Genomic DNA, 13703 nt, shown 5'->3' on the forward strand with positions numbered 1-13703 from the left:
TTCTTTCTTCTCTCTTTCTTTCTTCTCTTTCTTTCTTTCTTTCTTTCTTTCTTTCTTTCTTTCTTTCTTCTCTCTTTCTTTCTTTCTTTCTTTCTCTCTCTCTTCTTTCTTTCTTTCTTCTCTCTTTTCTTTCTTTCTTTCTTTCTTTCTTTCTCTCTCTCTCTTCTTTCTTTCTTTCTTTCTTTCTTTCTTTCTTTCTTTCTTTCTTTCTTTCTTTCTTTCTTTCTCTCTTTCTCTCTTTCTCTCTCCCTCGCTCCCTCCCTCGCTCCCTCCCTCCCTCCCTCCCTCCCTTCCTTCCTTCCTCCCTCCCTTCTTCTTTTTTTTTTGTTTTTTGACAGGGTCTTCCTCTGTCGTCCAGGCTGGAGTGCAGTGGTGCAATCTTGGCTGACAGCAATCTCTGACTCCCAGGCTCAAGCAATCCTCCTCCTTCAGCCTCCCAATTAGCTGGGACCACAGGTGTATGCCACCACATCTGGCTAATTTTTTGTAGTTTTGGTAGAGACAGGGTTTGGTTACGTTGCTCAAGCTGGTCTCAAACTCTGGGACTCAGGCAATCTGCCTTCCTCAGCCTCTCAAAATGCTCGGATTATAGACTGGAGCCACCACACCTGGCCTAATTAGTTGTGATTCTATATCCTACAACAAACTATCTGAAAAGGGAATTAAGAAAGAAATCCCATTTATAATAGCTTCAAAAAGAATAAAATACTTAGGAATAAACCTAGCCAAGGAGGTGAAACACCTGTACATAAAAAGTACAAATCATTGGCCTGATGCAGTGGTTCACGCCTGTAATCCCAGCACTTCGGGAGGCAGAGGTGGGCAGATCACTTGAGGCCAGGACTTCAAGACCAGCCTGGCCAACATGGTGAAACCCCATCTCTACAAAATTAGCCAGGTATGGTGGTACAAGCCTGTAATCCCAGCTGATTAGGAGGCTGAGGCAGGAGAATCACTGAGCCAGGGAGGCAGAGGTTGCAGTGAACTGAGATCATGCCACTGCACTCCAGCCTGGGCGAAAGAGAGAGACTCGGTCTCAAAATAAAAGTACAAATCATTGATGAAACAAATTAAGGAAGACAAGAATACATGTAAAGCCATCCTGTGGTCACGGATTGGAAGACTTAATATTGCTAAAATAGCCATATATCCATAGCTATCTACAGACTCGATGCAATTCCTATCAAAAATCTCAATGGCATTTTTTATAGAAATAGAGGAAACAATCTAAAATTCATATGGAGCCACAAAAGACCCCAAATAACTAAAGCAACCTTGAACAAGAAAAACAAAACTGGAGGCATCACACTTCCTGATTTCAAAATATACTACAAATCTATAGAAATTAAAACAATATGGTATGGTACTGGCATAAAAACAGACATACAGACCATGGTATAGTATAGAATAGACAGCCCAGAAATAAATGCATGTATATATGGTCAACTCGTCTTTCACAAGGGTCCAAGAATACATGTGGATAAGATAGTCCTTTCAGCAACTGGTGCTGAGAAAACTGTATTTGCATATAGAGAAGAATGAAATTGAATGCTTATCTTACACTATATACAAAAATCAACTTAAAATGGATTAAAGATTTAAATGCAAGATCTGGAACTACAAATCTCCAAAAGAAAACATAGGAGAAAAAATTGGCAATGATTTCTTGGATTTGACACCAAAAGCACAGGCAACAAAAGCAAAATTGGACGTGTAGGATCATGTCAAACTAAAAAATCCATGCAGCAAAGCAAACCATCAACAGAGTGAAAAGGCAATCTGTAAAGTGGGAGAAACTATTTGCAGACCACATATCCGATAAGGGATTACTATCCAGAATACCCAAGAAGCTCCTACAATTCAACAGCTGAAACAAGAACAAATAACTTGATTGATTGATCAATTGATTGATTTTGAGACAAGTTTCATTCTTGTCTCGCAGGCTGGAGTGCAATGGCTCACTGCAAACTCTGCCTCCCAGGTTCGAGAAATTCTCCTGCCTCAGCCTTCTGAGTAGATGGGATTACAGGCATGAGCCACCATGCCTGGCTAATTTTTAGTATTATTATTAGGAACAGGGTTTCACCATGTTGGCCAGGCTGGTCTTGAACTCCTGACCTTAGGCAATCCCCCACCTCAGCCTCCCAAAGTGCTGGAATTACAGGTGTGAGCCACCTACCTTGGCCAATAACTTGATTTTAAGATGGGCAAAGGACTTGAATAGCCACTTCTCTAAAGAAGATATACAGATAGCCAACAATACTTGAAAAGAGGCTCAACAACACTAATAATCAGGGAAATGCAAATCAGAACCACAATATCACCTCACACCTGCTAGGAGGGAAGGAATGAGATCAAATTTGACCATATCCTGGTGATCAAACTTGGTGGCTAATTAGATGTGGAGGGAGAAGGAGGAGTTAAGGACTTGGAGGCTTCCAGTTTGGGGAATGAGGTGGATGGTGGTACTGTTAGTTAAGAGGGAACACAGGCAGAAGATTGTGTTTTTAGAAGAAGGTGATAAATCTGGTTTTGAGCACACTGCATTTAATGCAGTTACCTGGTTATGAACACAGCCACATGTAGAAGGGAGACGTAAATAAGACTCTAAAAGACCCATGGTCCAGGGGGTGACATTGCACAATGTAGGGATATAGACTGAGGGGAAGGCAGGGTCCAACACAATGCAGTTTTGTTTTGTTTTGATGTTGAATAGAGCAGACTTTAAAGCATTTCAATAAGTTTTGTGGAAGGAGTCATTGGAGAGAATCAATGACGGGAGAGAGGGAGGGGAGAACTGATAGGATAGAGTCCTGGAGAGGGGCTAGCAGCAGGGCTGGATGGAGTTGATATCCTGGGGGAGGAGGAAGAACAGAAACTTATCGGAGATATGGTAGAGGGCTGTCATCAATCTCTCTATCCCTTAAAAGGCTCAAAATCCCCAGAGAGTTTTTTTCAATATAGCAAATTCATATTCCTGAGAGTCCTGAACAATTTCTACATTTATTTATTTATTTATATATTTATTTATAGAGACGGAGTCTCGCTCTGTCCCCCAGGCTGGAGGGCGGTGGTGGGATCTCGGCTCACTGCAAGCTCTACCTTCCAGGTTCATGCCATTCTCGTGTCTCAGCCTCCTGAGTAGCTGGGACTACAGCCGCCCACCACCACCCCTGGCTAATTTTTGTATTTTTAGTAAAGAACGGGTTTCACTGTGTTAGCCAGGATGGTCTCAATCTCCCAATCCGCCTGCCTTGGCCTCCCAAAGTGCTGGGATTACAGGAGTAAGCCACCGCGCCCAGCACAATTTCTACTTTTAAAGTTTGACTACCAGCATCCATTTCCTTTTGGAGAGGTGCAGGACCCTAGTCTCTTTTTGGGGAATTACTTTTCTCCCATTGTGCATAGTCCTGGTGAGCTGTCAACCTCTCCGACATCCTCACCACCCAAGGTGATCATGTGACCCAGCCTGAGTCAGTCAGTGTCTTTCCTGTGGCTTTTGGCCTTTAAGCAGAAGGAGGCAGGGTTGGCAGTTGCTTGGAGCTCATTCATTCCAGTGACTGTGTCCCAAAGAAGCCCCCCACCACACTCTGTTCTCAGACTCCCAGAGCCACCTTCGTTTCCTCAGTCTTTCCTTTTGTTACTGTTGTTGTTGTTTGTTTCTGAGATGAAGCCTTGCTCTGTCACCCAGGCTGGAGTGCAGTGGCGCACTCTCAGCTCACTGCAACCACCGCTTCCCAGGTTCAAGTGATTCTCCTGCCTCAGTCTCCCAGGTAGCTGGGATTACAGGTGCCTGCCACCACACCTGGCTAATTTCATATTTTTAGCAGAATTTCACCATGTTGGCCAGGCCGGTCTTGAACTCTTGGCCTCAGGTGCCCACCTCAGCCTCCCAAAGTGCTGGGATTACAGGCTTGAGCCACCGCGCCCAGACAGTCTTTCCTTTTTTCAATATGAATTACTTTATATCATTTCAATAAGTTCTATTTCTGCTTAAGTTGGTCACAGTGGGGTTCTGGCTGCTTTTGACCAAAGTGTACTAATGACAGCTCTGAAAAACTGCAAAATAATAGCGTGTTTATTGCTGACCAGAATTGTATAGGTATCTTCAGCCCTCCCATTTTACAGAGCAGATTTGGGATCAGGCTCTCTATCCCCAGTTTATAAGGAACAAGACATAAGGCCTGGGAAGAGCTGCTGGAATCCATGGCCAGCATGAGCTTTGGCCACATCCAACTCTGAGACTTCCTAAACTTTCCACCCTTGTCCTTCTCCTGCCCTTCACCTCCTTTTCCTGCTTTAAATCCCATCCTGAAGGAAAGACTAGGGAGATCTAACTATTCCCTATGGGGTCTATCCAATAACTGGGAAATCTCCCAGCAGTCATTAAGTTCTAAGATCTTTCTCTTACTCAGTCAGAGGAAAAGACTCAAACCATGGTAGATATGCCCTGAGCCCTGGAAACGCCCCACAGGGTGCACCCAGCCAGTGCAAGCCCATCTCTCTTTGTGCATTCCCTTCCAGTTGTGTTCTTGGTGGAAATCCTATTGCTTTAGTTCACTAACACCATGAGAAAGTGTCACTGTGTACCCCCAACTTGGGTGGGGGGTCATAGCAGAAACACTATGAGCATGGGCTTTTATGCCAGGCAGAGGCTGATCCTAACTCTACCATCTACCCACTGTCCAACGTGGGCAAGTCACTTGCCCACTTGGCTTGCCAGTTTCCCAGCTGATGAACTGGAGAAAGTAATGACCATCAGGGTAGTTGTAAGATTTAAATAAGGTGATGTAGATCAGGTGCTTTCCACAGAACTTAGCACACAACAGTGCTCAATGAATGACAGCAGTTGTTCCATTATTACTGCCTTTTTGTCGCTTGAGACAAACACAGGTGAGAAGACAGCACACTACTCAAGGCGATGTGAGATGTGACAGACACTCAGATGAGATGAGTTGGTGGTGGTGGGAGGAGACTGGAGGTGAGGGCTGCTGTGAAAAGGGAGTGGACAGCTGAGATGTCACACTTGACCTGGGCCCTGAAGAATGAATAGAAATTAAGGAAGACAGAAGGGAGACAGTGGAGCCAGGAACACACCTAGCCGGGACAGCATGTTTATGGGATGCCATGCAGGCTGGCTGGGCCGCAGGGCAGGTCTCCTGGAGTAAGGAAGTGGTGGAAATGGGGAGAGGGAGTCTGGGCCTGGGGGCTTTTGATTTGTCGACTTAGGTCTCCTGTTATTCCATGAGTCCCTGTTCTGGCAGCTCCCCCTCCTCTAAGAAGAATACAGCATCCCCCAGGGGATTGTAGGCATGTGCCAAACTGCTGGGCATGGAGAGTTCCCCGGCAAATGTGTTCCTGGTCAAAAGGCATTCTGCTTCCACCAGGGAGTGGGTATTTATTTCAGTGCAAGCACCTGCTTTCAGGGAATCCTTTGGGGGCATCAATCTGCCCTTCTTGCCTCCTCTTCCCATGCAGGATGTCACCAGCATCAAACTGTGTGACCTCTACCTGATGCACCTGTAGAATGTCCTCTGGAAATGGTGTGCCTGGCAGTGTCCCCAGAGCTTCCTCACCCTTGAGTTTAAAGCCAGCATGCCCACAATGCTGCTTCCTGGTCTCCTGTGTCCCGGCGAGAAATGATTAATGGCCTAGTCGCACCGGTGTGTTGTATTTAGGTCTATCCCCAAGCAGATAGATTTTTCTTTCCAGATAAAGTGGAGGCAGGCCCTTCCTGGACTGCAGGTCCTTGCCCACCCCTCCTGGCTGGCAGTCTATGTTAGGGAATTCGGAAAGGTAAATGAATTGATAAGACAGTGTGGGGGGGGGATGACTGCACTTTCAGTGGCCCTTGTAAACAATGTAAAGTCACCTTGATGTGCTGGGACTAAGGACGCTGGAGCAAGCCAAATGGAGCCCTGTGGCACTGAGCCAGTGGAGGTGCACGCATCCCCGAGGCCGGAGAGGAGCGGTCAAGGGCCCACCTCCCTCTGCCTGTGTCTTTTCTTTGTGGTGACACACAGCTCTGTCTCATTCCAGGGACAAGACCTCCTGAACTTTCAGTTGCTTATTCTGTAAAAGGGAATCTTCTGGGTTGAGCTGCATTTCCCACAATGATGTTGAAGTACTGGCTCCCAGTTCCTATGAAGGTGACCTTCTTTAGAAATAAGGTCTTTGCAGATGATCAAGTTAAGATGAATTCACTAGGGTGGGCTCTCCTCCAATAACTGGTGTCCTTATAAAAAGGGGAAATTTGGACACAGAGGCAGAAATGCACACAGGGTTAACGTACTGTGCAGCTGAAGACAGAGACTGGGGTGATGGTGCATCTACAAGCCAAGGAACCCCAAAGACTGCCAGTCAACCACCAGAAGCTAAGAGCAAGGCCTGGAGCAGATTCTCCCTCCGAGTTCTCAGAAGGAACCAATCCTGCTGACACCCTAATCCCAGACTTCCAGCCTCCAGAACTAGGAGCCAATACATTTCTGTTGTTTTAGGTCCCCCAGTTTTGGCGACTTTATTCTGCAGCCCTTGCAGACTAATACAAGGAGTAATAATTCTTCCTGTGGGAGTGTGCCAAGGATTTGATAAGAAAACCTGGGCGAAACAGCTAGTACATAACAGGTATTCACAAATGGTCATTGACTTCTTAGGCTGGGAGGCTCACCCTCAGACCTAGGGGTTAAGAACTGGGCTGGATGTAGGCCAAGGGCCTAGCAGACCCCGCGAAACAAAAAGTACTGCAAGAAAGGTCAGCCTCCTTGTTTCTACAGAATAGACACATGGGGTTAAGAGTTTAGGGAAGGACCACTTATTGTGTGATGCTGTTTATATGAAATACACAGAATAGGCAAATCCATAGAGGCAGAAAGCAGATATGTGGTTGCTGGAAGCTAGGGTCCCCAAAATGCATATGTTAAAGAGAAATAAATGCCTTTTGTTTAAGCCACCAAGTCTCAGGTCTTTTGCTATGGCAGCCCTAGCTGACTAATGGGGGAATGGAAGGTGCCTGCTTAATGTGTACGAGGATCTCTTTGGGAGTGATGAAATGTTCTGGAACTAAACAGTGGTGATAGTTTGCACAGTGTGCAGCATTGTGAGTGTGTTTAACGTCACTCAACTGCATACTTTAAAATGGTGGATTTGCTCATATGCAGAATCTGAAAAAGTTGACCTCTTAGAAGTAGAGAGTAAAATAGTGGTTACCAGAGGCTGGGGAAGGGAGTGAGAAGGGTGGATGGGGAGAGACTGGTTAGTGCTACAGTGTCTCAGTTAAATAAGAGAAATAAGTTCTGGTGTGCTATTGCACAGAAAGATGGTTAGAGCTAACAATATTGGATGGTATATTTCAAAAGAGCTAGAAGAAAGGATCTTGAATGTTCTCACCACAAAGAAACAATGAATGCTTGAGATGATAGAAATGCTTAATACTCTGATTTGATTATTACACGTTGTATGTATGTACAGTTATTATGTGTCAATTAATTTTTTTTCCAGTGGACTTTAGTATATTTACTATGTTACACAAGCATTCTGGCTATCTAATTCCATAACATTTCCAGAACAATTCAAAGTCTTTCTATCAGTGCAATAAAAAAATTAATGGTGAATTTTATGCCATATGAATTTACAGTATTAAGAAAAAGACAGCTGGCCTGGTGGCATGTGCCTGTAGTCCCAGCTATTTGGGAGGTTGAGGCAGGAAGATCGCTGGAGCCCAGGAGCTTGAGACTAGCCTGGGCAACATACTGAAATCCCATCTCTAAAAGAAAAAAAAGAAAAAGTATATATTGTACACTAAAAAAAAGTGAAAAGGAGGGATTAGGAGGGAAAACTCAAGAAATTCTAGAAGAGTTGGAATCACCTTTGAAGGAGGAGGCAGAGCTCATAATCTCATGGAATAATTGGGGTTGCTGGGATATTTGGATTTTTTTCAAAAATGTCATGTTCTGGTCAACTTCTGAGTGGTAGCCTCAAGGTGGAACATGTAACTGTTCTGGGACACCAGAATACTCCAGGGGGGCAGAGCATCTCTGGAATAATCGAGGTTGCAGTGATATTTGGATCATTTTTTAAAGTGCCATGTTCTGGCCAACTGCTGTGTGGTGGCCTCAAGGTGGAGTACTCAACTGTGCCGGGACACCAGGGAATCTCTGGGGGAAAGGAATGGAGCAGTGTAGGGAGGAGTGAGTGTATTATGAACCTGGCTCTGTGTGATAGGTGCGGAAACCGGGACAGATTTGGAATCCTCCGGGTCTCCCTGTTCTTCTCTATACCTGCTTTTGGGTGTAAAACTCCAAAACACACTAAAACACACTCATAAAACACATTGAAACTCCAAAAGTCCCCACGCAGTCTTCTCTTCCTGACCTCTGACTTCTGGCCAGGCTCTGCAGCCAGAGCACGTCTTGCCATCAGGTACTTGCCCTGCCAGTGCCATTTGCCATTTTTAGGGAAGAACCAAAGCAAGATCGAGTGATATGGCTCAGGTGGGCAGGGGCCACCTCCAGAATGAGCATGGGGCACATGTGGGGGCTGATATAACTGGAGCATATATAGAGGACACTGGATGGGCCAGGCATTGTTCTAAGCATCCTTTTGTGTTGAGTCATTTTGTCCTCATGACAATCCTAGGAGACAGACACTTAGAATTCTCACGTTGCAGATGAGGAAACCGAAGCACAAAAAAGCGAAGGGATTTTTCTAGAGTTTCCCAATAATAAGTGGAAGAGGCATGATTCCAACCCAGGGAGTTCCGGTCCAGAGTCTGTACTTAACAGCCCAGTCTCAGAGGTGTGTGTCGGGATGTGCATCTGCTCCCAGTAGACTAGGCGGCCTGGCCCTTGAAGCTGGAGAGGTTTCATGATGAGAAAGTGAGGCCATGATGAACCTCCTGCATGCAAAAGCCTGGGATCTCCTAAGATGATGATGACCCGCCCTTCAAGAGAGCCCCTGTGAGCAGAGAGAAATGCCACTGGTTATCAGCTGGTCCCAGCAGACCCCTGCTGCCCCCAGGCCAGCTTCAAGGGGGCAGACACCAAGGCTCGGTTCAGTTGGCAGAGTTGAGAATCAGACTGTGAGATGATTCAGAGGTCGACCTAGAGATCAAAAGCCAAAACAAAGGTGCCACAGGGGCTTCCTAAGGAGAGGGGTGGCTGGGTTCAACCCAAACACAGCCCTTCCTACAGACAGGGTGCTGTGCTAGGGGGCTGTGGAAGCCCTAGGAGGGGCTGCAGGATGTCTGCCAGAGATCAGCAAGGGCTTGATGAGAGTTGGAGGAGAAAGCAAATCATGGAGGGAAGTCCTCAGTTTGCATCAGAAGAGAAAGTGTTTTCCCTGGGAAGGAACCTGGTGGTGAATGTGTGTCTAAGTGGCTATAGCCCCAGTCATCAGAATAGGAGCCTCTCTAGAGCCCTGTCTCTGCAGGGTTATCTGCTTTTCCAGCAACTAAACTTGCAGAGAACCCTGTGTGTGGCCAGGCCTGATTAGAGAGGAGTGCTTGGTGGCTGACCACTGGCATCACTGGCCTGGTACTCAGAAGGGCAGTGGTTCTCAGATAAAACTGCGAGTGAAAATACAGCAGTTTGACTATTTCTGCCTGAAGTCTCACTCCCAGTTCTGGGCCTTCCTAAGGACACTCTTACGATACAGACATTTCTAGACAGTATCTTATTTAGTCCAAAGGAGTGGCTCAAATGATAGTATCTTAAGTATCACTCATTCATTCAATTAGTCAGTCAATCAATCCATACTCAGTAGAGTCTTACTATGGATCAGGTATCATGGGGATGTGATGATGAATGAGACAAACACATAATCTTTACCTTCTTGGAGCTCATATTCCAGTGGCAGGCTACTGGGGGAAAGATTGGAGGCTCTACACATTAAACAGGTTTTTGACTTCAACAGCTTAGATACCACCCCATCCTCGTAGTTTCTGATAACCTGGAGAGTAAAGGATTAGATCTAACATGAAGAAGAGGTTCAACTTCATTTCTTTTAAAAATTGGGGATCAGGAAGTTTTAGGGATTATGAAGTACCTGTCCCTTATCCACACCAGCAAGGGGCTCGTCCTATGACCCCTCTTGAAGGGGAAACTCACCTGAAATTCTACCTCATTTAGCATGCACAAGAAATCCAGAAAATCAAGACAGATGACCCTGCGTAGTCAAAGCAAATGGGTCTCCAGTTGGCAGATGGGAAGCCCCCTGGGGTAATGCATGCTCACCTGGTTAATTGTTGAACAGCCCGTACTTGTGCCGTTTCACCAAGATTCTTCTATCTTCCAGAAACAGCCTCTTGGCTCAGCTTTCAGAGCTGGACTGGCCTATCCCAGAGAGGCTGCCCCAACTTTGTAGAAACTGGGACAGGCAGTACTTCTTAGAGACCATCCAGTACCCCAAAGAGCGAGGCTTGTTCTCCAAAAAGGAAACCTTTTCAGACGACTTGATGTCCTAAGAAATCTTTCTGGAAAAAGCAGAGACACTAACACCCCCAAGGCCTTTCAACCTCAGGCTGTTCTTCTGTTGGAAACACCATCTCTTGGCCTCTTCAAAGACCTGGCCTCACCAGGCACCTGCACTTTCTCTCTCACCCTCCAGGAGCCTTCTGCATGGCCCCCAAGAAGCCTGCCTGGCCCCTGAGCTGGGAAAACTGAGTTCCCTCCCTGCCTCCTAATTTGGCAGGAGGAATGGAAACTTTCGTGGAAAGCACTTGAGCTGACGAATGCTCCCAAGTCAGGACTTTGACTCGGGCCCTGACAGGGCCACGGGCTCAGGATCCCGAGAGGGGGTGGCTCTCCTTCTCCAGGTCAGGACCTCCTGTCCTGGCTCCTCCCCTTGCTTTCTGCCGACCATCAGTCACCAGCTCTCCTGTGACCCCAAGTGACTGCCACACACCACTAGAGAAGTCATTGTCTTCCACATCCCCCCTTTTCCCTTGCCCTCCCCCAGTTCCTCCTCCCCTTCATAGTATATTTTTCTTTCACACTTTCCTGCATCCACCAGTGGCTGTGGAGTCTGCGTGGGGCTCGGTGGAGTTGAAAGTCTAAAGCCTTTTGCTGTTTTGTTTAAGACCTGGTTATGGTTGTGAGATTTTTTTTTTTTTTTTTTTTTTTTTTTGTCAGCTGCCTGTTATATCAATCACGGAGTCGGGATCTATTTATAGGTTGGGAGTACTGTGTCCTTAGTCACAAAGAGACACAGACAGGGGACTGTCAGCTGGTACCGGAGGAGCGGAGCAACGAGTTATCAGCAACCAAAAGCACCTGAGGGGGTCGCACATTCCACCCCAGCCCCGTCCTCCACGCCAGCCCCAAGCATGTGAGTAAGCCAACTTCTCCCTTTCTCCTCCCCAGACTCTGCGGGTCCTTTTCTGTCCCCTTTCTCTCTCTCTCTCTCTCTCTCTCTCTCTCTCTCTCTCTCTCTCAATGGATAAAAATATCTCCCCATGCCTGTTCTTTCATCCTGGTTTTCCGCACTCTAAAGCATCCCTGTGTGGCCGAGAGGAAAACGTTGCCTTTCTTAGACTGTCACGGGAAGGTCAGAGGGTCTCCGAATGGCTAGGTGGGACGGTGACACAAACTCATTTGGAAGCAGTGACTTCCCTTTGATTTTTGTTTGTTTTCACTGAGAAAAAAAAGTAAGTACATCAGAAGGGCAAGGGAAGTTTACATGCGGCTCAGCAGGGTAGAGATGTCGCCCAGCGTGAAAACTTTTATTTGCTGGCAGCTCCGGTGTAGGGCAAGTTGGGGAAGGTTACCCAAGAAGACCCAGTGCCCACAGGACAGGTAATGATGGGGGCTCCTGGAAGATTTGGTTTCAATGTGGGAACTTGCAGGTTCGGGGAGAGCCCCCACAGTCCCAATGACCAGTTTTCTATAGCACCTTAAAGAAAATGACATTCGCCCTCCCCTCCGTGGAGCAAGTTTGCTTTGAGAAGTTAAGATGGGAGCTGAGGGTTTGTCCTGCCTTACCGGCTGTCATTGGCTCCCTCATTTGGTATATTTTCTTAATCTTGAAAGGGAACTTTGCTGGGGGCTGGGAGAAAGAGTCCCAGGCCAAAGCCAGGTGTGGAAGGAGGGCTGTTGACTGCTTTGCTCTGCATCCTTCGCAAAGGAAGAAACTTAATATCGCGAGGCTTGTCAAAGCTGTGCTTGTTTCAGACAATTCGAATAGTGTGCAGGCTCTGAGTGCACCTCGGGCGGCTCTAGATGGGGCCTCCCCAGCCATAGTCCGGTGTCCACAGGGTTTACCTGCCACGAGCTTCCCGTGCAATGTTTGGGACTTTAGTTTCTGAATATTGAATAGTATTCACCCGAAATCCTGTACTTGGGAAGATTTGCTTTATAGAATTTACAAAGGAAAGGTAGCCCTACATTTTGGAAAAACAAAAAAAGTAATGATGTCTAATGTATGCTTAAGTACAACTTTTTAAATGTACCTCTTTTTTTTACCATGCGTTTCTATTTATACGATGGATACCGTATGCTATATGGCTGAGGTCTCCTTGATTTCTTTGGGAGAACAATATCCGACAAAGAAACAATCTTTCCAACAATTTAAAAGCATTAAACAAAGCAGATATGCCCGTATTGTTTTTGATTGATTACAAACAAAATAGTGTTACCAGCAAATCTAACTCGATGAAAGTTAAATAAATGTGGATGTACACACATATGTTTAGAGAAGCAATTTGATATCATTTTGATTGTGACTTTTCTGAAACCTTAACTTTCTTTTTTCTGGTTCCATGTTTTCAGCTGCATTTTGTTTAGGGTTATTAATATCTTTAATCCGTTCATCCATTATTTTGGATGGGAGAGTGGATCAGGAAGCAATGAGAAATTAGAAGGTAAACGTCCCATGTTCAGCCAGTAAGACCGCTTTCAGTAGTGGAGAAAGTCAGAACAAGGAGTTTGGTGTACAAGGGGGTAAATGTCACTGTTTAAGACCTAGTATAGACGGTGAAGTCTAAGAACTCCAGAGGGTGACAAACACCAACTAGGTGTTAAAGTGTATTATACACATAGCATTATTATTCTTCCTGTTACAAGGGCCTCTATTTTGGTAAATATATCCTGCTAAGGTTTTTTCACCATAATGCTTAAGTGGGATTTGGTGGGTTATTGTTAATTAAAGCTCAAGTGAATGAAGTGATTGAGACATTGCATTCAGATCAGAGACGTTTGCTGTTGGCAAAGCCACACTTCTAGGACTTTCAGATCTCGATGGCTTTTGAGAGAAAGTGTGGCTTTTACAAAAGCCTTTTAGTACAAGAGCAAATTCTCCCTCCCCTCCCCAACCTGCACACTGGAGCCTGCCTGGCCCACTGTGCAGGCCCAGTGTGTCAGGATTAAATGCAGTGGGAGAGAGTCCCGCATTCCTGAACAAGTTCTGTGTTCTCAGAGCCTTAATGGTCAGAGAGAAGAATATTTTGTTGAGACATTTAGCTAAAAACTGCCTCTTTCCTGGCCTACATGTAGATCCTTTCAGGTGAGACAGGGGTTTGCCTGACAGTGTGATAGAGGGCCTGGCTTTCATCCTCAAGTCAGGATGTGATTTGGCCCATTGGGCTTAGTTACAGTGATGCGGTTCACGGAAACTTCAGTGTATTTGCATGAGACAGCCTCTGATTATTTAGTTTCTGCTTCAATAACGATTAATTGTATGTGGTTTGAGCTCCCATCAAACTCATTTTTTTT

At 45.9% G+C, this 13703-nt stretch overlaps 1 protein-coding gene across 2 annotated transcripts in view; it reads left to right on the plus strand.

The window, feature by feature from the left end:
- Positions 1–11166: 11166 nt before the first annotated feature.
- ESRRB (estrogen related receptor beta) overlaps positions 11167–13703 on the plus strand; it is a 188119-nt gene continuing 185582 nt past the window's right edge. For both annotated transcript variants that reach the window (XM_017880579.1, XM_017880577.1), the window contains exon 1: positions 11167–11322. Coding sequence is in view for 1 of the 2 variants with exons in the window: in XM_017880577.1 (XP_017736066.1) it covers positions 11321–11322 (2 nt within the window). In the remaining variant the exon portion in view is untranslated. The remainder of the gene's footprint in view (positions 11323–13703) is intronic.

This window comes from Rhinopithecus bieti, unplaced genomic scaffold (assembly GCF_001698545.2).
Source record: "Rhinopithecus bieti isolate Rb0 unplaced genomic scaffold, ASM169854v2 scaffold_11380, whole genome shotgun sequence".
Classification (NCBI taxonomy): Eukaryota; Metazoa; Chordata; class Mammalia; order Primates; family Cercopithecidae; genus Rhinopithecus; species Rhinopithecus bieti.